Source organism: Setaria italica, chromosome V (genome assembly GCF_000263155.2).
Source record: "Setaria italica strain Yugu1 chromosome V, Setaria_italica_v2.0, whole genome shotgun sequence".
Lineage (NCBI taxonomy): Eukaryota > Viridiplantae > Streptophyta > Magnoliopsida > Poales > Poaceae > Setaria > Setaria italica.
In genome coordinates, this window is record NC_028454.1 from 15092298 (window position 1) to 15116731 (window position 24434).

At 49.6% G+C, this 24434-nt stretch overlaps 2 protein-coding genes across 3 annotated transcripts; both read right to left on the reverse strand.

Annotated features, from left to right (window-relative positions):
* Positions 1–7286: 7286 nt before the first annotated feature.
* On the reverse strand, positions 7287–11389 carry LOC101772447 (zinc finger homeobox protein 3). 2 transcript variants are annotated; one of them, XM_012846152.2, is made up of 3 exons: positions 10994–11389; positions 9923–10030; positions 7287–8192 (listed from the first exon to the last, which is right to left on the reverse strand). In XM_012846152.2, the coding sequence occupies exons 1-3, from the start codon at positions 11038–11040 to the stop codon at positions 7610–7612; spliced, it is 738 nt and encodes a 245-aa protein (XP_012701606.1). In that variant the 5' UTR covers positions 11041–11389; the 3' UTR covers positions 7287–7609. The 2 variants fall into 2 exon arrangements, with proteins under 2 accessions (XP_012701606.1, XP_004968699.1); XM_004968642.4 differs by having other exon boundaries at positions 9923–10020; positions 10994–11388.
* A 6749-nt stretch (positions 11390–18138) lies between these two features.
* On the reverse strand, positions 18139–19155 carry LOC101772854 (ubiquitin fusion degradation protein 1 homolog). Its single transcript, XM_004968643.1, has one exon. It carries the CDS (start codon positions 19153–19155, stop codon positions 18139–18141), a length of 1017 nt encoding a protein of 338 aa, XP_004968700.1.
* Between the last annotated feature and the right edge of the window lie 5279 nt (positions 19156–24434).

A 24434-nucleotide genomic window follows, 5' to 3' on the forward strand; every position in this document is an offset into this window, starting at 1 on the left:
CGAGAGGGTCAGTGGGAGAGGATGGGAGGTAGATGATGACAGGCAGGGCCCACGGGTCATGGAGGGGAGGATGATCTCAGCCCCAGGGGCATTTTGGTCGGTTCTTGTGGCAATGCTTGGCAAAAATGAGTAAAAGATTTAGAAATCCCGGAAATGGCATTCAAGCGTATATGACCCTAGTTTGACAATGGCAAAATTCAAATTAGTATGCCGCTGTGCCATCTCTTCCGTCTGCTGGCTCACTGCCTTTTTCTCATCCTTACCCTTCGCACCTGACCTTGCTCATCGCCTTGTGCCGTCATAGTGACTCGCCGCATTGCCATGTTTTGCCCAACGAGGGTCTAGCTGCCCCCTCACCGTCTGCGACATCCTCCTCCGAGCAACACACAACCATCCCTGCGCCCTTTCAGACGTAGACTAGCAGCAGTTCCATCACATGGCTTCAAAATTTAAATGTGATCTTGCAGCTTTCAAATAAAAATCAACAAGGTTCAATGGGTAAGCTTCCGAAAATCAAAATTGCAAACTTCCAAAAGTTGGCGTTGGCGTTGGCGTTGAAGAACAAATTTGGGAAGGTGAGCATTTATGTTCTTGCAAAAACTTCTAGGAAGCTTCCTACGCAACCTCATCTCCGAATTCGCAACCCCGTCAGGCGCAGCAAAAATGGGAAAGTGATCGTGAAGATGCCGCTGCAATAGGAAGGTTCTGACGCGATCGATCTCACCAGATCCCCTCGCATTAACTGCGAGCAATCCAGCCTCCGATCACAGCCTCCGCCCGCAATCATCATTGCAATCTCGTTAATGATCACGGGATCAAACTGCAGTTTGGCATCGGCCAGTCACCGGAATTTGGAAGCCTACGAGGCCTAGCCCCTCTAGCCGTAGCTAACCCCGCCGTGTCTCGTTCGGGCCGCGGCACGCACCGCCTCCCATATATACGCCGGCTCTCGCCCCTGCCTGCCTCGCCAACAACCAATTGCTAGCAGCAACGCAAAGGGGAGGGGAGCAAGCTAAAGCTAGCTTGCGGAGGAAGGAGGAGAGAGCGCGAGGCAGCGAGGCGCGATGGGGCGCCGCAAGGTCTCCATGGGGCTCATCGGCAACCGCCGGGTGCGGGCCGGCACGTTCGGCAAGCGGAAGGAGGGTCTCAAGAAGAAGGCGGACGAGCTCTCCGTGCTCTGCGGCGTCGACGTCGCGCTCGTCGTCGCCACCGCGGACGGCAACGGCGGCGGCGCCGACGTGTGGGAGTCCAATGAGGGCGTGCTGGCCCGGTACCGCACGCTGGGCGCGGAGGCGCGCGCGAAGCACACGCACCGCGCGTACCTGGAGGGCGAGCTGGGCAAGGGGGAGGCCAAGCTCGCTCGGGTGCGCCAGGGCGGGCCCGACGGCCTCGCCCGCTGGGACAAGGCGCTCGACGGCGTCGCCACCGCGGAGGAGGCGCGGCAGCTGCTCGACGCCGTCGACGCCGCGATACGGGCCACGGACGAAAGGCGGAGGAAGCTGGGCATGCCGGTCGACGACGACGGCGAGGACGGCGGCGCCGGGATCGTGCTCGAGGGGATCGCGCCGCTCAATTTCGCCGCCGCCGACGAGTACCTGCTGCACGCGCCCGGAGGCGGCGGCGGCGACGCCAACGACGGCCAGGCCATGTGGGGCAGCAACGGCATCCAGTTCCAGCAGGGCGGCGCCGCCAACATGCAGCAAGCTGGGTACGGCTTCCAGCCATGCATCACCACGAGCAGCAGCGGCGCGGGCATGGAGAGCTACCACCTGCTGATGGCACCGGACATGTACGGCAACGTCGACAACGACAACAGCCGCCTCGCCGACGCCTACCAGCCGTGCGACGCCGGCGCAATGCAGCACGGCTACGGCTTCCAGTGTGCCCGCGCCGGCTACTTCGGCGTGCCTTCTGGCTACCAGATGCAGCAGGTGCAGCCCAATCTGCCCATGATGTGGAGCGCCGACGAGTCGCGCCACGCCATGGTGCCGCTCGAGTACCCCTCCGCTGACGCCGGCCTCAACAACTGCGCGGACACGGCGGTGGCATACGGTGGCCAGGGCGTCGGCGGCAGGTCCTTCGCCATGGGCGCCGGCGGCAACTTCGTCAAGTCGCCACCAGCGCTCTCCCTCGCCATGGGCACCGGCGGCGGCAACTTCATCAACGCACCACCAGCAGCCCCCTCCTACACCATGGGTGGCAGCGGCGACAACTTCACCAACGCGACGCCAGCCCAGCCCCTCGCCATCAGCTACGGTGGCGACCTGACAAGTGCCGGCAGGTACGCGGCGCCGTGGCATGCGGCGGCCCCGATGCCCCAGCGCGCCGGCGGCGACCAGAAGCCCGGCATCGAGCAGCTGCATTACCTCAGTGACCTGGAAGACACGCAGCTGCACCTCTGGGGAAACTAACCTTCCTTCCAGTTCGTTCCACACTTTAGCAAGTACTAGTGTCTAGCGTTACAGAGTTGATCAATTTCAGCTTCTCGGCTAGGTAGAAATCGGGCAAAATTATGTCATTTTTGTACCGTCTGCTTGGTTTTACGGTGGAATCTTGCTAGCATTTAGGAGATTGGACAATTTTAGGATTTACTAGGAGTTTTGTTAGCCTGGGGAAGTTGCAGCTATTGTTCCATGGAACTATCCTGCCAATTATGCAGATATAGGGGGTGTTTGGATATTAGTTGCTAAACTTTAGCAGTGTCATATCGGATGTTCGAATGCTAATTAGGAGGGCTAATTATAAAACTAATTGCAGAACCCTGTGCTAATTCGTGAGACGAATCTATTAAGCCTAATTAATTCATCACTAGCAAATGGTTATTGTAGCACCACATTGTCAAATCATGGACTAATTAGGCTTAATAGATTCGTCTAGCGAATTAGACTCCATCCGTGTAATTAGTTTTGTAATTAGCATATGTTTAATACTCCTAATTAGCATCCAAACATCTAATGTGACAGGTGCTAAACTTTAGCAGGGAGTATCCAAACAGGGCCATAATCATATAATACATACAACAGTACTCTTTTCTCTCCGAGCATTAATCGAACATCGGATTCAAAGGTACAACTTGTTTGGCAGGCTGCCGCTGTGGCTGAAATGAATCTGGTTGTGGCTGCTCTCGTGGAGTGGCTTTTTTCTCTGGCTTATCTGATTGGAAAAATGTTTGATAAAACAGCTTCTCATGTTGTTTAAAATGGTGGGAAAAAGTGAAATGTCCATCCTACCCTTTTTCATTTCTTTTTTCTCTCCCTATTCTTTTTTCCCTCTCTCTTTCCTGCCTACTCTCTCTTCCTTATCCCCGTTTGCCTCTTCCATTCTTCTCCGTCCACCGCATAGGCGCACACCACCGTCACCACCTCTACCCTGTCGGCCGCCTCCTCGCCCACCGACTCTGCCGGCCACCCACCACCCTCGGCCCCTTGCGTCGTCGCTGTCCTCTGCCTTCCCGCGCTCGTGGGCCTCCTCGCCCGCGCCACTGTCACCATTCACCTCCCCTGAGCTCGCGGGCCCTCTCGCCCGTGCCGCCGTCACCCTTCGCCTCCCCTGAGCTCGCGAGCCCCCTCGCCCGCACCACCATTGCCCTACGCCTCCCCTGAGCTCGCGGGCCCCCTTGCTCGCACCGCCATTGACCCCACCCCTAGCTCCCTATGCTTGCCGGTGGCCTCGCCCACGCCACCGCCGTCTCTCTACGCCTGCTGGTCGCGTCACCATGGCCTCCATCCTCTCCTCCCTCCTCCCACCGGCGCCTACAGCCCTACCACCGCCGTCTCTACCTCCGCCTCCAACCTTCAAATCCCGTAGGCCTAGGCAGCTGCGACCTCCACCTCTACCACGAGGCCCCCGAGGGCAAGGGTGGGAAACAATGGGGAGAAGCCGCGAGGAGCTAGTTTTTTGGGCTTCTCCTCCGTCGAATGACTCTAGAGAGTGCATTCTGAGGAGCTTCCATCTCAAAGCTATTTTGGTGGTCACCGTTTGGCAGGGCTTTACCCGAAGCCGCTCGCGGAGCCGCGGCAAAAGCCCTGCCAAAGGGGGCCTTAGTCTGGAACATGCATAAGATCAACGAAAGACGTATGATCAACATGCATAAGATCAATAAAATACGTATGATACGATCAGAAACTATATCTGAACCTTGAAGCAGAAATTATTTAAACTCTTGCTCCTGTGTCAAAATAAGGACAATCAGTTATATGATCCACATCACATTGCCTTCCTAGGGCGACAGGGGCCACGATCAATTCACAATTCAGAGCAATTTTAAATAAGCTGAACACAACAGGGCAGGTCAAATGCCATTGGAAGACTGCTAATAGTTCCTAAATTAACACAGGACATGCAAATTGTCGGATTTATGAGTGCGACAGTCCACTAGGGTCCCAAGTGGTTGATTTGTAGGTGAGGACGATTGCAAAACCAATATCTCAAAGTTAATCGCAAGAACACAAAGGGAAACCAAGGTTTCTAGGCAGGTTCGACCCTTCGGAGAGTAATACTTTATGTCCTGTATTCTGGTTTGTATTGCTTTGTGCGAGATTGGAATCGATGAGATGAGTTGTTCTCGGGGGTGCCCTTGGCCGCCTTATATAGGCTGGCGACCAAGGATTACAAGTCGGTTTGAATCTAATCTACTCGGTAGTTATATGGAAGGTAATCTAAGTCGGATTACAATATGCGTCCCACGATATCCGGGTAGATTTGAACTGTTAGTTGCCTTGACGTGTACTCGAAGTAACTTTATATCCGCAGCCCGCACGCTCTGGTCGAGCTGACCTACTTGTCAGGTCCGGCCTGCATCCTGATCGGTGGGGACCCATGGGGTACCCATATCCTTCAAGCCCGTAAGCAAATAGGAACTTGAGGTCATCACAGCGAAGCTTGGAATTAGGTTAGCTAAAGATGCGATGGCGTCATGGTGACAGAGAGGTTGCGCAGTGCTCAAAAAAGAAGAAAATCCGAGTGAACGTAGAGCCAACGCGCAGAGCGAAGATGAGTGCCAAGCTGATGGAAGTTGGCGTCTAGCAGGTCGAAGCGACAGGTACGGAGGGCGTCGCAAGACGCACTCCGTAGGAGTAGCCCCAAGCATTGAAGCGATTATTAATCGGTCCAATGGTCAAAAAAAATTGTCTCTTGAAGTATATCCTAGTGCCCGAGCACAAGGATAGGCGTGACCACGGAGGTCCATCGACCAGAAATAGGTGCCCAGCCCCCGAGGAAGAGCACCGGTGAAGCCACGGAGATACCCCGACCTGAAATAGACATCCGCCCCCGAGCATGGGAGCCGGACGAGTCGTGGAAGTACATCGCATCGCCCGATCGACCACTCTGGCTCGGAGTGGGAGGCGACTCGGCGTACTTCTACGACTCGTCCAGCTCCCAGGCTCGAGGGCTGGACGCCGCAAATGATTTGGCGTGTCTCCCGTTGCCCGGCCGACCTCTCTAGCTTGGGGCCGGAGGCAACTCGGCGCACTTCTACGGCTCATTCGGCTCCTAGGCTCGGGGGCTGGGCGCCGCAGATGACTTGGCGTGCCTCCTGTCGCTCGGCCGACCTCTCTGGCTCGGGGCGGAGGTCACTCAGTGTACTTCTACGGCTCGTCCGGCTCCCAAGCTTGGGGCTGGGCACCGCAGACGACTCAGTGTGCCTCCTGTCGCCCGGTCGACCTCTTTGGCTCAGGGCGGGAGGCGACTCGGCGCACTTCTATGGCTCGTTCGGCTCCCAGGCTCGGGGGCTGGACGCCGCAGACGACTCAGCGTGCCTCCCGTCGGCCGAGCGTCAGGAGGCACGCTGAGTAGTTTTTGAGCTGTAAAAAGACAATGCAAACATTATGTAGCATAGTGTAGATCATTTAATAATTGAACAACTCGGAAGTTTAATTCACTGTAGAATTAAATTCTTACACGTCCTGCTCTTGTAGGTCGTGTAATTTTCCCAGGTAGTTAGCCTGTTACATTGAAGCACCTAGCCCTGCTGACCACTGCTCACGGAGAAGACGGCTTATCTCAGGCTATAGCGTTGGGACTGACCTGATCCTCGCATACAGGAGACGCGTAGGATGAGTCAAGGTTTCATGGATTAAGGCGTGTGCTACTTGAGTACTTTAGCAACCATTAAGAGGGATGGACAAGCTGCAAAGCAATCAAAACTATGCGGAAAAGCAAAAGCGTGCGCTAGGCACTTGAAGGGCGCAACCCCGACTGCCCGTTTAGTGGGCGGACCAAGTTGTATAAGCGGTCGGGGTATGACCAAGGTGGTCGGCAAAAGTCACAGAGACATAGAGGAGCCGAGGCGTATGAAAGTATACGGAAGTCGTAAAATATGTAATTGTAAATAAGACTTCGGTTAATTCGTGGACGATTATTGATGAAGCCGTGGCGGTCGTCGATGAAGCCGCGATAGTTGTTGATGAAGTTGACTAGTCGGAGTCGATTCCGACTAGTTGTTGATGACGTGAGGTTCTAGTTGAGATGAGTAGTCGAAGTAGTCGTCAAGTCGCGAGCTCGAAGATTAGCATGAGGGGAACCATCCGCTTACGGCTTCCTAATCCTCCAACAGCTCCTTGCGGACGGTAATGGCACACATGTACGTAGCTGACTTCTCTTGCAGGCTTCCGTGTACGTGTAGTAATTTGCCATCAAATTGATTTCCAGCTGCTGAAATCTCCTTATTCGGCTTGGACTCCAACTTGACCTCGGATAGGGAGCTCATTGACTCCATCTCGTCGTGACTTGATGCGTATCCGTGTGACTGGCTGTTACGATTTCCTTTTTCTTCGCATCGACTTCAAAACCATGTAGCTATTGCTAATCAGCTCGGACGCAGACTTCACCGAGCTGGAAATTGATCTTATTGGCGGTGCGACCGGTTTGTCGAAGGGTGTGAGTGGGTGGGGAAGCGCGAGAAAATTCTCCATGCTCTTGAAGAAAACAACGTCGGGTGGGATGCCATCAAAGTCGCCAGAAGGATCTCGCAACCACCCCTACTTAGCGCGCCAACTACCAGAATATAAGCCTGAAAGATCTCGCAACCACCCCTACCTAGCGCGCCAACTACCAGAATATAAGCCTGACAGTCCACTAGAAGGTTACCCAAATAATTGATTCGTATGTGAGGATGATGGCGAAACCAAGATCTCAAAGGTAATCGCGAGAACACAAAGGGATACGAATGTTTTTAAGACAGGTTCGGACCTCCGAAGAATAATATCCTACATCCTACGTCCTGTGCTCTGATTTGTATTGCTTTGTGCGAGATTGGAATCGATGAGATGAGTTGTCCTGGGGGGTGACCTTGACCACCTTATATAGGCTGACGACCAGAATTACAAGTCAATTTGAATCTAATCGGTAGTTACATGGAAGGTAATTTAAGTTGGATTACAATACGTATCCCATGATATCCGGGTAGATTTAAACTATCTAGTTGCTTTAACGTGACTCCAAATAACTTTATGTCCTCAGCCCGCACGGTCGGGCGGGCCCACTTGTCAGGTATGACCTGCATCCTAACCAGTGAGGACCCATAAGGTATTCATATCCCTCACAAATAGCCCATTCACATTGACACAAGGTTCACCGGAGATGTTATCATGGTTAATCTTGGGGCTGGTCACACCGTAATCTGATCCTCAACAAAATCCACATCATGGTCCGAACGCAGGCCGCAGTTTGTCGGGCTTTGGTACTCAGCATCCTGGATTGACTTTGGACAAGAGAAAGATCTCTGATCCAACTGAACACCCACAGCTCGTTTCTGATCATGGTCAAGCTCATCAGCATGTACATGATCACCCTCTTGTTCTTGTCCATGTCCACTGCTGGACAACAGATCACATGGATGGGGGCTCTGCACCCTCATTTGCACTGATCTCAGAAGCGCAGTTCGCCTCAGGTCTCCACCATGGCACATGTCATTAGGCGAAGATGGGATCCGACCTTCATGTTCAGTTCCACTGCTACGGCGAGCATGCGCGCAGACCACTGCTGATAGGGAGCAGCTTGGGAGAGGGTACGGATTTGCAGAAGAAAACCAAGTATGTGGCTTCTGGAATCGATGAGGAGATGAAATTGGACTAGTTGAGGGGCTGCTCATTGCATCAGTTTGACTACCATTGGTATTTACTTGAGTGTCACAGTACCGGTAATCATCTGACTCTTCTGACATAGGTGAGTACTGAGTGATCATTTCATCCCTGAAAGGATGCAAACAAAACAGTCATGACACAATGTAATCCAGAACAGTGTAATAGAAAGTGGTAGGATAAAACAAATAAAAGGCCATTGGAGTGTTAAAGGAATTGACATGCAAAATCCATATAATTTAATGTTGGTAACAAGATCTGAGATACATTCCTAGGATATTTTGAAACAGAGATAAACATCTAGGATATTTTACATAGTAATCAAGATCCATTTGGTTTTAGGTATTGGTTGAAATGACAGTGTGATCGAAGTAAGCACTGCAAGTTACCACATGGCTTCCGATTCTTTCCAAGGATTATTTACAGGCAGGTGGCCAAGGATTATTGTTTTCTTTTACAATTTTCTCAAGCTCCTAGTGCAAATCGGACAATTCTCTGATGCCGAAAACAAATAACTGATTAAATTCTACTGACCAAGTATTAGCGACAAGGAATTCTTCAAATGCACTACACAATCGGACACTTAATCATGCAACGCTTTGGACATGTCAGATATGTTGTGGTGTATATTGCTCATAGGTGCTTCTCAATTTGAGGATCTAAATACAACTTTTACCTAAGTTAGTGTAATGAGTGTAAACTAGTAATAACTATGATGAGTTCCTTGCCTCGCAACAGGCTTAACATAGAAATGCAGTTAATGCACGCCCAGTCATTTTGCAAAATTAGTGCATAAAGGACTAGGCTTATAGCAATGTTTAAGGTCCTACAATGAAATTCAGTTTCCGACATTTATGAAAGTACATCACTACAGGTGATAAGATGGAAGGATGGTGACAAAAGTACATTATTTTAATGAAAATGTAATCTAAGAAGACATGCTTCCTTTTCTACGTACCATTGGTAGTATGACCATTAGGTATATCAACACATGTGACAAGTCTTGCCTAAGCTCAGCATAAGAGCAATGTTGTCCTAGACCTAGACAAACCTAACTCAACCAAGCCTGTGCCTGAACTGAATTTTTGAAACAATGCTATAGGAGTGACATGTTAATCTCACGGATAGTATAAATCTGCAGATGGCCTAGCAGGGCTGCAGATGACTAAAATAGTCAAACCAGTTTGAAAGTAGTTCAAAACGCCAAGTTTCATCTTGGCTGCTCGTTATCTCAGTTGATGCTCCATTGCTGGTCGGATGACCCAATTAATGTAGGGTCTGAGTCACAAATCTACAGTCTACACAGCAGATTCGAATCCCACCATCCAAACTGATCCAAACAAAGTTTTAAATGAACTGAAGAACTGTCCTTCAATGGTAGGCATATCACTTATTTAAGATAAAACTTCTTGGGAATTTCATGGAAACCTATATGACAATTTGCATAACCTACCACATATTTTTGCAACAAAACGGAAGAAGCTCTCCAATTAACATTAGAAAAAAACAAATAATCAGTTACAAAACATAGAGATCAGTTCAAAGCAACATCCATCTGACCCCATGCTAAAAAAAAGCGAAAGCAACAAAATACAACTGGCATCATCTACTTTTCAGTTCGTTTAAACTGAAACACATTGACCTGACCTGAATCATCTGCTTTTGCATATTAAACTCATCTAAGTTTGTGAAGTTACAGGAGAAATTGAAGAACCCCACCAAAGAAATACAGCATGTTATGTTGTGGTCTAGTTATCATAAGAAGCTGTAACTTGTCATGCATATCTACTTATATGGACAATGCGCGTGAAAGGATGTATGGTTAATTAAGGTATGGATACCTAAAGCAGGAAGCATTCTCCAGCCTCACTGGGGAAACCATGATGTTGTCAGCAACTGAATCTCCAACAGACAATCCATTCATGCTGGATGCCATTATCTGCAAGGGCCTATTCAAAAGTTACCAAAAGAAAACGAAACACTGAAAGGATGGGAGAAACAGTTGATATTTATCACAAGTAAAATACTGAAGTAGTTAAAGTATCCTCAGGACTTATAAGATCCGAAAAAAGGGAATCATATATGGTTAATGGACACAAATAGCTCCGGCGTCTGGAAATAATCAGGGTTTATCCCAATGTTTAGCATTGATGTTTGGCCGCTAATGGATACATATAGCTGCTGCCTCCAGAAATTTGATCTGACATTTAGTGAACGGCATGATACCTATGTATATATGCTAAATTTATCTAGAAACGTGCCTATTATATGTTGATTTCAGCACGACAGTCCCTTTTATTGGTGAATAAAAAAACGGAATAACTCTCCATCCTTCTGCTGAACCTAGTAGTATTTAGTACAAATTCCAATCAATGACACCTCCAGGACTACTATAATGTAAGATAACCGGTACGAAAGCATTTCATCATTTACAATCATTCAGGATACTGGCACAAAATTACACTGACTGAAATGCACAGCGCAAACAAGGCACATGGAATTCAATCGAGAGGACCAGCAAATGAAACGCTCTTTTCCTCCCCCAAATCCTTTCAAGACCCTTAAATTTAGGAATTCAGTAACCACCTTGAACCAGAGAAACCGAGATTTTATATCTGGGAGTGTTCTGCCAATTCTAGTATAACACGAAGTTGACTGGGACTGATCGAAGAGTCTTATATCACTCAGGACAATCAGTTCTCCTGCAGCCCTGCCTTAATTATGCATCACATTGCAGCTCCTAAAGAAGCAAACGAGTCCACGGCTCGTACTAATCCAAGAACATATTCCCGCATATCCAACGGAGCGGCCCCACACTCGGTTCAGATCGAAAGAAACCTACGCGAAGACCACCTATTATCACGGTCACGGAGCCAACTGTGTGCGTGACAGGGAGTGAGGAAGAGACGGACCTCGGTGAGGTAGCGCTTGTGCGAGTGGAGGTTGTCGACGTAGACATCCTCCTCGGGGCCTCTCCCGCGCTTCCCGCCTCTGGGCGCCGGGGACATTGCGGCCTGGCCCCCTCCTCCTCCTCCGCCGCCGCCGCCGCCGCCGACCATCTTGGAGCTGTGTGGGAGTGAGCTCCCGGACCTGGGGAGAGTTTAATGCGGGGGGGAGGGAAAGTGATGCAAAGGGCGGCGCCGCTAGCTAGCTCCGCACTGTAGCTTGGTTTCCTGCTCCCGCCCGCCGCTCCTGTTTTCTATCCTGTTCCCTCTGACGTGTCGACCCGCGTGGGGGTCGAGAAGAATCAAGGCGCGCTCACTTTGGCTTTTCTTTTCAAGTCGTGTCGTGTCGAACAGATGGGCAGAGCTTTCTTCGTCAGCAACTTTTCTTTTTTGCTTTTGATGACACGATCTGAGCTTCTTTCCAGGATTCCAGGATCTGAAATTCCCTTTCAGCCACCATGTTCGCGCCGGAACAGCTCGTCGAGACTCGAGAGCGAACGAAAGCTTTGACCGGACGGGTCGGCGACGTCCAACCAAAAGTCGTGCCGTGCGACGCCTGATCCGCCGTCCACGCGTGAACGTGTTGACTGCTTCGGCTCTGTCAGGTGATCCAACAAAATGCCGTGCAAACTGACAGGAGGTGCCATGCACACATTTTATTAGATAATTTTAAAAAGTTATTGGAAAGTAGAAAGAGGGGTGGAGGGGAGGGGAGCCACCCTTTTGGTTGATTTTGCATGAAACTGTGATACTACTTACACCGACCTATACGACAATTCTGAAAAACATGCTCTATCCAATTTCGACTCTTTTCCACGATATTTGCAATTAGGAGGCAATGTTGCAGGGAAAAGTGGAGGATTGATTTTCTCTCTACAGAATCTATATGCTCCGTTATCATCCTATACGAAACTTCATGCACAGCAGGATTGTGTCTTGGGATATTTTCACCTATGCTCTCGTCTTAGTAGCCACCCAAGGATTGGCAGGGTGTCAAAACATGATCTTGCATCGTTTGCAGCCACTATCCACCGGAAATGTCAGAGAGGAATCTACCGATGACGGTAAACCTACGCATGTAGGCTGCTTCTTTGAATGCTACAAGTCTTCTCTGTTGTCCCTTGTCTGTCCGAACACTTCAAGAGAAGATAGCCCAGTAGATTCATGCTCATCAAAGGGCATAAGGTCAAAGTCTATGGTTGGAGGATTGTGCCTTTGAAGCCTTGTTTGAAGTCCTACAACAACCGTGGAGACAAGCCAAATGAAGAAGCGATAGTTGTCGGATGCACTCGATTTCCAAAATTGTTTCGCAGATCTGACCAATGTAGAACATTTGGTAGGTGCTTACTGAGCATCAAGTACAAGAGGTCGACCACTTCCAAACGAATTTGCCTAGCTCATCAACATCCATGGTCCATGGTGCAAAGAACTTTTTAGTAACAAAAAGTCCCGTGTGCGGTTTGTGGGAGCGCGGGAATTGCCATATTGTGTGGCCCCTGGATTTCATCATGCCGCGTGCTCAGAGTCAGAGAGAGGGCCAAAAAGGCAAGCAGAACTGGCAATGATAGGATTGTTGGTGAATAGGGTTAGTGGTGAGAACGAGTCAACAATACCGACTTACTGAGTGACACTTGAGGGCTCTCGGCACTCCGGTGGGAGGTTGCTGAAGATGGGGCCTGGATCAATGGATCATGATTGGATGGATCCTGTGTGGCTGTGTCATCATCAGCAATTTCTCGGTCCAAGGCCCAAGCCCAATCTAGCAGCCTGTGGTGTTGACTGTGGCCTGCAGCCTGCTATCGTTTTTCTTTCTTTTTTAGAGAATTCCTTATTAAATCATACTTCCTTATTTGACCCTGGAAAATAAAAAGTTCCTTATTTGATATCAACTCTAACTTTCATGTCTTAGTTGACATCGCCATCCAATTCACCATGTAACGGTGTTAGCTGCTAGCTGAAAAGACATTTTTACCCTTGGGCATGTAGACAAACAACATGGCAAGCGCAAGTTTCATCGACGGGACTCCGATACCAGGGTGAGGTAGCATGATTTGAGCAGCTGACGAGTGGGGCATACCAAATATTATTATTAAATATATACTTAATATACTGCATGCTATTTTAGCCTAATATAAAACTCCACAAAATAAGAATACATAAAAAATAATATAGATTGTTGGGCCGAACTGTTACTCATTGGACCTTTGCCTTAGCCCAAGCCAAGTAATAATACGTGAGTTACTGGATCCCACCAAGCAAGCCACGGAAAGGCCTGTTGCGCCGCCACCTCCTTCGTCCTCGCGCAGGCGCACCACCGACGCGCCGTCACCTGCATGCTCGGACCTCCAAGCAAAATGAGAAGAGGAAAGAGACTTCTTCCTTAGCTAGCCAAGGACGTGGCCTCCGACTCCAGTGCGGCAGAAGAAGGCCCAGAGGTCCGCCGCGACGAGGAGGGCGCATGGAGAAGCACTGCTTGCGGGATTTGAAGCCTGAATCCCTAAAGTGCACATGGCCCACGCCGCACTGCCGCAGCAAGGTGGCCATCGAGGTTTGAGCTGCCGCCAACGCTCCACTCGTGGAGGAATCGGTTCTCGGGGTGCTCCTCATGCCGGCTATGGGGGGCGGAGGACATATATATGAGAGTGGAGGCCGGGGCGCGCGGCGGGTGAGGGGATTTTTACATTCACCAGACCAAGGACATTTTGGTCCACAACTCAAAAATCTGCCCGGATGGCAACCTTACTTAACGGCAATGCCTAACAGATCTCACGGTAGTGACAAAACTAAAGTGGTAGCGATGAAAATGGACGGGACGGGCGGAAAAACCTCCTGATCATGTGCTGTACCATATTTTTTCACCAGAAACCTGTACCATATTTTTTCACCGGGAACGGAAGCGAGATGGGGACCGGGATACATGGGAATACGAAAACGAACAAATACAGGTGGAAATACAACGAAAATGGTCGGGAACCGGGACCATATACCAGGATGACAGTTCCTATGCATACACTACTGGTGCCACACTGCACTTGCATTGCACATTTGCACTTGCAGCTTACTGTTGCTGACTTGCACCAGCCAACAGGTGACCATGAGCTCCAGGCGCCAGCCAGTAACTGAGCAACAGCAAGTCAGCAAGCTAATAGTGTACTGTAGTTTGCAAATCACAATGATAAGTGATAACTTGACAAGTTGAATAGTAGATCAGTGAAACATAAATACGATGTGGAACAGAAGACAAATAAGTTCACTATAAACAAGACCACAAGGCAGTAGTACTAGTTTAATTTATCACAACACAAATAAAGTGCAAGTGTCTTTCTCTTAGTTCGTGTAAAAGAATCAACAAAGAGAGCAAGTGAGCTACTGCTATGTCATATCACTCTCTATGTGCTACTATGCGTGTGCTAACTGCATACGTGATCCGCAGCTGCTGCCTTTGACAGAAGAGTGAGACATCGGCGGACGGCGGTGGACATCCCTCGGCGTTGGACCTCTTGCCCGGGTTGCGCGTTGAGGACGGCAGTGTGCCGTTGTGGGCCTCTTCCCGGCAGCAGCGCGTTAAGGATGGCAGCGTGGGCCTCCTTGCCTCTTGGGCCTGTTGGACTGAACAGCAGATGAAGGCTGTAAATTAGAAACGGGATGAATAGGATCATCCCGGCTGAAAACAGGATCCCACGAACCCCTCAACCATATTCCGTTCCGTTCCCGGTACTCCCATGCTATTACTGAACTTTACCATCCCGTTTTCATATAGCTCAAAATATGGGATAGAAAAATGGACGGGCAGTAACGGGATTTTGTACATCTGCTTTCATTCCTTCCTATTTTTCAGGGTCAAATAGGGAAGCATGATTTTTTCCGGTATCAAATAAGAAATTATCTTTTTTTAATAGTTAAATCTGATTTGTGTGTAGAGAGGCCACTGATTAGCTTGTGTAATCAGCCTTTTTGTATATTAAAAGCTTCTGCAAACAGCTGCCCGCCACACTATTGTTCCCCGACAGCACCTACTGGGATTTCGTAGGTTCGAAATTTCTAGCGGTTTGAGTAAAAATATTAGGCCCCGTTTGGATCATTGGAATTGAATTCCATTATAATAATCATAATTTAGACACAAATTAATTAAGCTAATATAATTGTATGTGGAATATAGTTGTATATTATAGTTGGTGATATGGGAGAGATACTTGTATGCTGCACTTCTACTATAGAGAAGCGAGTCTAAGAGCGTGCTATAAGAATTGAATTCCATCTAATAACCATAATCTATAGAATCAATTTCCATCTCCCACCCCATGAATTTAAGATAGGCTTGTATCTAAACTTTGGAAAAGTTGTGGAATGCCACATTCCAACATAAATTAGCCTACTCCATAAAATAGATTCCAATTCCTTGGACCCAAACGGGGCCTTAGACCCATTGTCCGGTTGTATATATAGAATCGAGCAAAAGAAAAAACATAGAAGAAATATTTAAGAAGAATTGAGGGTATTTCTTTCTCACTTGTCACATTTCCAAATAGCATGGAATATTTCGATGCTTTGATCCCAGGACCTCCTCCTTTGCGTGATCATCTTATCATCCAAACAAATTCTCCATTTTCAATGTTAAAGGAGTTTATGTTTTCATTTTTGATCTTTTGGGGCGAATCTTAGGATGATTATTTGGACATCTACATGGCTTCAAATTTAAAAGTTGCCAACTACGAAGTTGTATCGTTAAGAGCTATAATTTCTATATATTTTCTCATTTGAATATTTTGTAGAATTTGAAGGTCTGACTACAAACTCACATATAAACGTTTTTTCTTAGCTTCACAACAAACTCAAAAACGTTGTGTTGGCTACGTTGCTCCAAATAGAAAAATTGTAAAATTAAAAAGAGTTCTCTATACACTATTGGAAAACTCGGCATTCGTCCCGAGACTTAGTACCGGTTGTTTTTTGACCTGGTACTAATACTCACATTAGTATCGAATCTAACGGCAAGTTCCCCAAGAGCCCTCCGTGACCCCAGTTAGTATCGATTGGGGGCTCCAACCGATACTCAAGGTCACCCATTAGTATCGGGTGGAGTGTGCCTTAGGGCCTTTAGTACCGGGGGCTTCACCCAGTACTAATGGGTGATCTTTAGTACCCGTTGAAGCCTCCAACCAGTACTAATGTGTATGAGAGCCTTTAGTACCGGGTGGGGACTTCACCCAGTACTATTTGGCAACCTTAAGTACCGGGTAAAGCCTCCACCCAGTACTAATTGGTGGGTAGGGATTCGAAATTTGGACTTCACTGGATTGAAGTCCACCGCACGCGTCCGCTCCTCACCGCTTTATCTGCTTGTGACTCTCCCTCTCTCTCCCTTCTCCTCCCACGACGGCCAACAGTGCCCGGTCGCTTCTCTTCCTCCCATTCCAGGCGCGCTCCTCCCCTCTCCCCTCCGCGCTCCCCTCACTGCGACGCTAGTGAGGAGCGGTGGTGGGGCGAGGTTAGGCGATAGCACGGTGGTGGGGGAGCGCAGAAGTGGAGTGGTGGGCGACGACGCGTGGAGCAGCAGCGGGCGATGGTGGGTGGAGTAGTGGGATCTACAACGCGGTAGAGCATGGAGGCACGGCGGGGGTAGCAGGATCTAAGGGGTGGCGGTGTGGCAGGAAGAGGTGCGTGGCCTCACCTCTCTCTCTGGGAGGGTGGCTGGCGACGCGAGGGGGCCAGCAGAGCATGTCGCGAGGGTGGCCGGCCAGGCAAAGGGGCCGGCAGGGGGTCGCGGGGGAGGCGAGGCAGCGGGGACAAGGGTTGGGACCAGGCTTGGCCGACGAGGAGGAAGGGTGGCCGACGGTGATACGGTGGCGACCGGGTAGGGTCCCCAAATTAGCAATACCGATTGCACAACCGGTACTAAAGGAGGGTTTGGACCTGATACTAAAGGCGCATTCCCTAGTGGTGATATACCAGGAATTATGCATTTCGAGAAACATATTGGACATACTTTTTAACAAAGCCTTTCTACTGAATGCCAATTGGCATGACCTAACAAATCGCTATTCTGCGGCAGCCAGCGTGCGTTTGGTCAAACATACGGACAGATGCCGTCTTTGTAGCTCCACGTAAGCAAATTGAGAGGAATCAAGCTGACATGAATAGTGATTAATGAAGGGGGAGAAGAGAGCTGTCGTCTCATAAGACGACGGCTGGGGCTCGTGCTCCGATAACCACTCGACGGGTCGACGGGCGTTGTATGCATCACCTTCACCTGTCGACAACGCTGCTCGATCTGTTGCGGCTAATCTTTTGGCGGGGAAGAAAGATCAGCGATGGAGGAGTAACTTGCCTCTGCGCGCGCGTCTGGCCACCAGCCGCTGTCGGACACCGCATCACGCTATCCAAGCCGAACCGCGCCGGCCACCGAACACCGCGCTGCCCAAGCCGATCCACCGGATGCCTGCCGCCGTGCTGCAGTCCCTTGCCGCTGGGCGCTTGCCACCGTGGTAGGAGCAAGAGAGATCAAGAGACGGCAGAGGGGGATCGAGAGATGGTGGAGAGAGATCTAGAGAAACAACTGAGAGATATGGGAGGCACGGGAAGATCCCTATCATTTTACAGTTTGGCCCTTAATAAAGATAGAAATCATAGAAAGCTCTTTTAGTAAGGTTGGAAGGACATGAAATAAAATTAAAAGTTATGCTATAGTCCTTAAGGTAGGATTTTATTCTCTTCAACGATATACACCATTTGTCCTCAAACAAACAACAAAATGATATACAAAGATCAAATTTATACTTGATCACCATAAATTTATGTGTTCATTGATGAATTAAATACCTTGCAAACAGCTTAATAGACAGATCATTGTATGACTTGTCTGTTTTACTGTCTATACGTGACATGGTATTGTTCGCAGACAGCAGCTGTCTAAACTGTTGTACGTGCCCTTAGGCATCAAGAAGCCTCCCACGGGACAGCCGATGAAGTGCTATTTCCATCAAGACAAGCATTAATTTGTTACATGATTCGATTCCTATCTACGACTACGTAATGGTGACCACCGCAAGAAGAACACCATGCGCGAGAGATTACTGTAGTGTGATTAGTGTCTAAGATTGCAGCAATAGCAGCTAACGTTTCAAGGAGTAACCCTTCCCCGTGAAGGCTTGGAACTTGGGCGTCTCGTCCTTGGGGGGTTCCTCCGTCTGCTTAACCGCAGCCTTTTGTGGTTCCTTACCGCTTATTACCTTGCTTGTCGCACCTGAACCAAACACAAGCTTTCCTGGTTTCTGACGACTGGAACTGCTCGCTCCAGACGAAGCTGCCGCCGGTGCAGACGTTTGCTGCTGCTTTGCTCTTCCGATTGAATCTGAAGACGCAGAACGTTGTGCCTCAGTGGAAGGACCCTCAGCTGCTTGCGGTTTCGAGGCTTTCCCATCCAACCTCTTCCCAGAACCAGTAAACGGTTTGAACTCTGGCTCATCTTTAACCACATCGCCGTCGTCAGCAGTTGCCTTGGTGCTCGCAGGAACGACGACGACCGCAGGCTGCTGCGGCTTCTCAGGCTCCTTGTAATCGAGGGGAGGCGCGAAATCCACCTCACAGTCCGTGTCGACGATGCTGACCGCCGCGGCCGGCTTGGTCTCGACGATGTCGATGTAGTAGTTCCTGCTGTTGTAGGAGACCATGATGGTGTCCCCCGTCGTGAGGCACGAGAAGGTCCTCAGCGTCTTCTCCAGGACGGCCTTGGGGTTGGAGACGTTGAGGAAGGCGGCCGCGTGGGGCTGAAGCTTCACGTACGTGCCCTTGGGGAGGGCGGCGCTCCGCAAGCGCACGGCGTCGCCCTCCCGGAGCCCCATGTTCTGCATCATCCAGCACGGCATGATCACACTGCCCTCCGCCGCCACGAACTCCAGCACGCCGCAGTGCGAGGTGCGCTGGGGTTCGGCGGCGGTGCTGCGGAGCTCGAATTGCATCGGGTAGTCGATGCGGAGGAGGGTCAGGCGATGGAGCGCGGACGCCGGCAGGATCACCTTGTCGCCGTCTTCCAGGTGTGGATTGTTGGAATAGGACGCGGGGTAGCAGCGGTAGGTCTGCTCGAACCTGCTGCCATGGTAAGCGGCGAAACGTCGCCCCATGAAGAACATCTTTGCTATCTGCTTGGAGTTGGACGACGACCTTTGTTTCGCTTCAGGTTTCTGTCTCAACCAAGAGAGAAGAACTCGATCGGGTGGGATCGATCGACTCTGCTTCGGAAGATAAGGGTTTATTTTGGGGACCCGGACGGATTGCAAGTGTTGGACGGCACGCAGGGGCGCGGGTATAATGTTGAGCCACGGTGTGAGCCGGGCGGCAGCCGCACATATATCTATATATATATATCACGGCCGGCCGATGCCGATCATGTTGCCGACTCCGAGCAAGGAAGTCGAGTCGGGACCAGCCAGGAATCGACGTACGTTGCTATCTGCACCGCCGAATTAAACTACGTGTTTTGCAAACGGACTCGAGTACCACTGGAAACCCGAAATCTATGTGCCGAGTAAATTTCACGTGGGTACCATATAATAACTGACGAACAAAATTAGCTTGTGGGTTTGGTCCACTCACACGAAAAAATACCAATTACCCTGCCGGCTTCTCCGTAACACACAGGCGGAATGTAAGAATTACCTTGTCGATTCGCGTGGAAGTTACGGGGAATTTAAAGGGGTTACAAACTATATTTCATGTGTATTCTTATATTTTTTTCTATTGGTTTAATTCCCACATGCAGGGGCTGACCTAGAATTATCCCGACTCCTTAGCCCCGGGCTAACATAGTTAGAAGAATATGGGCCAGTTCAGCTTGCGTCACATATATCTTGGGCTGTTTAGGCTTCTTGGGCCAATTTTTGCTCTTTAGCTGAGATCGTATACAAAGGATATTTCTGGGCTGGACCCCTGCTGCAGCCCGCCATTCCTATCTAGTTTCCGGTAGCCGGATAACAACTTGGCTTCAATTACTTTAAGATTCGTGTGCGAGGTACCGGCCGTTCGATCGCTTTCCTCTCTCTCCTCTTTCTCCTCGTCGCAGTTGTCTGCCACTGTCGACATCGGAGGAGCGGGTGGTAGGTGGGGGGAGCGGCCAGCGGTGAGGTCGCCGCCGACTGGGGTGGTGGTCGAGGTGCATAAGGTTTTGGGTTTCTGAGGAGTCGGGGCTCTAGTGGCCACTAACCTTAGAGGAGATGGGTGGCGGCGGTTCGGCCGGCGGTGGAGGCGAGACGGCGCGGGAGCACCACCTGCCGAGCGGGGCTGGACATCTGGAAGGCCGGTAGCCGGCGGCGGGGGTGAGGAGGTGGTCGGATTAGGAAGGGCGGGGTTGGAGGGTGGTGGCGGTGGGTGCGTGGCGGCGCAGCAGCCGTTGGCCGAGGACGGTAGGGAGAGGCAGAGGTCGTTGGGGAAGAAAGAGTTGATGGCGATGGGCCTTAATGGGCCTCAAAGCCATGACTCCTAGCCCCCGCTGCAGCCCCGCTCGCTTGAGCCCTAGATCCGCCCCTAGCAACATAATAATTTAGTTGATACGTTCTAAGTGCACTGATGCACCATTTCTCTAGGCGCACTCTATTTCCATCGATTTCATGTCGCGCGCTATGTTTCCGTCCATTCGCGTTGTGCAAAAATCATAAGGATCTGCTTGGTTCTCGGCCATCATTTACCACATCGTGGTGTGGCACACCAGACCTTAGGCAGTGCGCCTCACTTTGTGGCATGAGAACAAGTATAAAAATGTTGCATCTTGTGTGGCGTGTTGCAGCTTTTACTGCCCCAGACACAAGCCAGCTTCTCGTGGACAGCAACATGCATGGCGTGGTAAAACATGGCGGGGACCAAGCATCCCCTAAATCTCATCCACTTCCACGCCAACAGCCTAAAACAAAGGATAGCCCTATTTCGCCCCTCACATCACTATCTTTTTTCAAGTAAAGGAGTAGTGTATATCCCGACCTCTACAGAAAGTATCCGGCTATCATTATAAGAACATAATCACACATATTTTGCACCATAACAACTAGGTGAACGATTAAAAGCAAATTCTATTGCTAAACTGCAACCCGTAGTATGCGAAGGTCTCCATGGCTATAGACTCTAGTGCTAGACACACCAGTGGAAAATCGACCTTCCATCCACCCTCTTTTATCCCGGTTAATATTTGGCCTGTGATTAAAGGTTCATCAATTGGGATTAAAACTCAGCTACTGGCGGGGGGCTCACCAACCGGGACTAAAGAACCAACCGGGACTAAAGAACCTCTTTAGTCTTGGTTGTAAAGGCCAGTGGTCCTGATGGGCCTTTTCTCCCGGTAGGTAACATCAACCGGGACTAAAGGCCCTCCCTTTACTCCCGGTTGGTGCTTCCAACCGGGACTAAAACATTACTCCTGGTTGGAAACACCAACCGGAACTAAAGGGAGGGCTTTTCTCGGTTGGTGTTTCCAACCGGGAGAAAAGGACTGCCCCCTCGTTCCACGCGCCCCCACCCCTCCACCTCCTCAATCTTTCTTTCTCTCAGACTAATCGGCAGTACGCAGCGCACAGGTACTCTTCCTCCTCTCCTTCTTCCTTATCCTCTCTTCCCTCTCTCCTTCTTTCTTATCCTCTCTCCTTCTTCTTGTCCTCTCTTCTTCCTTTTTCCACGTAGGCGTGCTGCGGCGCGGGCGACGGGTCAGGGCAGGAGTGGAGTCGGGCGCGGGTGGGGCAGGGCGGGGGCAGAGCGAAGGGCGTGGGCGGCGATGCAGAGGGGTGACGCGGCAGCGTAGAAGGGCGGCGGCGGGCGGCCGGTCTAGCAGCGGCTGAGCGGCTGGATGGAAGGTGTGGCGCTTTTTTTTTTGAAATTTTTTAGTCCCGGTTGGTAACACCAATCGAGACTAAAGGGACCCTTTAGTCCTGGGTGGATGGCATGGGACTAAAGGGCCCCCCCTTTTGTCTCGAACATTTAATCCCGGATGGCTTTTCGGGAGATTTGACTCCTACCAACCCGGACTGAAAGTCAATTTTCTAGCAGTGACAAGCCCCCAAAATAGTGTCCAGGGCTTCCTCATTTTGGAGTAGAGCCTAGAACATGGTCCAGTGTGTGGCTGTTGACGCTCGTTATTGCCACATTTTTAATGCTATCTAAGTGGTGTTTCTGGACTAAATCTTATACTAACCCACCACTTGGTACTTGAAATAACCCCATATTCGCATATGCCTTGTATTTTGGACTACATTGAAAAATGACAGAAAATACGACATAAATGAAGGGTTTTTCTACAAGTTGGATTTAGGTCTGGACATGGGATATTGGAAGGCCCAAACACGAACATTGAACTATAGGCCTGCAGGAGGAACTGAACTTGCACGTGCCATATCTTCCTCATGCGAACTCCGATTAGGGCTAAATTACAGGGAAATTGAATGCCTTGAAAAAATCTACAACTTTTGTAGGAAGTGCTCGGGCAATTGAGGCCTGTAGGAGGCAGGCCGATCGGCCTATAGAATCCTAGGCCGATCAGCATGACCCTTTTCTGGGTCGGTTCGAGGTGCCCTTCGCCCCACAACACCTCTAGGCTATAAACATCCCCGTTCTCTGCCAGCACGCGCATCCATTCATCAGAACTTGATGAAACCTAGGGCATTCACCAGAGGGAGCTGAGGGTCACCGCAAGTCTTTGAAGTTTTCTAGGAGATGACTTAGGTCAAATCCTAGCCGCTATGGCCTCCCTGCGTGATTGTGCCATGGCGGAGTTCAGAAGCAGTAGTAGATCATCAATGGTATGTACTCGGAGGTGATGATCTAAATACATCTATTATGTAAGCAATATTCTTCATGTCATCCGATCTGTTAGCGACTTAATGCCTCCTTCTATGCTTTCTATTTATTGTGGATATGCTTGTTCCTAGTCTAGTTCAGGATTAGACCATCTAGCATGCTTGGTGTAATCATGGTGATTAGATCTAGTATGCCGATCCTTTATGATAGCTAGACTTGTTCACCTATGTTTGTGCCCTTAAACTTCCTACGCTGATAGGGGGGATCGTGATGGGGTCTGCTTCCGTGTAAAGTGGGGGTTTTCGAGAGGTTGACCGGAGGTAGTAGTTTTGATATGGAACCCGCTAGGGTTGATTCCTAATCTTTAGATGAGAGGGCATGGGATAACTCGAGTGGTGGATGGAGACGATGTTCACGGCCCGACTACAGCCTTCCAAGGACGCTGCGCCTTAGCAACCGATACACCACCTCCAATGGCTGCCGCGATCTTGTAGAGCGTGTCACCCAGCCACTAGGGCACTCGTCCTACAAGCAATTGAAGAACTAGCAAGAACAAGTATAACAAGTACTGAATTACTAGATGTAGATGAAGGTTCCAAACTCAATGTCAATTATGGTAGGGTTCCGAAGGCAAGAAGACGGGCGGCGATCCAACACACACGCTTACAACCAAGTAGCAAAAGCTAAACTTAATCTAAATAAAACCCAAATGTTCTTGGTGGCAGCTAAGGGGTATATGAATGTGGGAGATTGACCATCAGGGTGTTGGGGTCGTGCTCCAACTCTAGGATGCATCCTTGATGGATCCAACTTGATACACGGTCCATTGGGCCAAAATAAGGCAACGTGACACCTTTGGATAGAAAACCTCTCGGTAGTAATTCAATCATTATGGCCACCTCAGAATAGATATATACTCAAGTCTAGATCCATATAAAAATAGACTTCATAAGGATTTCATGAAGTACTCGAACGCCCCAATCCAAGTCCGTATGTGACCATGGTGACCGTCACAAATTGCTGTTCAACTGTAGTCCGAATCTAGCCTGCGCGAATTCTTTTCCCTTTTGGTCTTCTCCCTGATTCCTAACCAAAACAAGAGTGCACGTGTCTCCATGGTCTAAATATGATGGACATGAACTCAAGAATGAACTCACCTGATGATTAAGTTGACGAGCACGAGCACGAGTAATAGAACTAGAAATTGGTACTTGTGTCAGCATGGGCGTGGATGCATCATTGGTGTTGATGTCCTCATCATCCTCCCCATCTTGCATTTGAGTTATCCTCAACTCAAGATCTTCTTCTTCTCCCAAATATGGCTTCAACTATGCAATGTTAAATGTGGGACTAACCCCAAAATCTGCAGGCAGATCTAGCTTATATGCATTATCATTAATTTTCTTGAACACTTCTCAATTTAGATATGCAATGTTAAATGGTCCATCAGCCTTAGGCATAGATTTTCTCAATTCGGGAAACTTATCCTTCCTCAAGTGCAACCAAATTAAAACTTCAGGTTTAAAAATTAGTTCCTTTCTACCTTTATCACCAGCAAACTTATATTTAGCATTCATATGCTCTATGGTTTCTTTAGTTGTTTCATGCAGTTTTAACACCAATTCAGCATAATAGC

Excerpts from the sequence above, each read along its gene's own strand:
- LOC101772447 (XM_004968642.4), bottom strand. The coding sequence starts at position 11,140 with ATGGTCGGCGGCGGCGGCGGCGGCGGAGGAGGAGGAGGGGGCCAGGCC. Across the intron at positions 10,021-10,993 it reads ACAAGCGCTACCTCACCGAG|ATAATGGCATCCAGCATGAA; the intron begins GTCCGTCTCTTC and ends AGGCCCTTGCAG. Across the intron at positions 8,193-9,922 it reads GAGAATGCTTCCTGCTTTAG|GGATGAAATGATCACTCAGT; the intron begins GTATCCATACCT and ends GCATCCTTTCAG.
- LOC101772854 (XM_004968643.1), bottom strand. The coding sequence starts at position 19,155 with ATGTTCTTCATGGGGCGACGTTTCGCCGCTTACCATGGCAGCAGGTTC.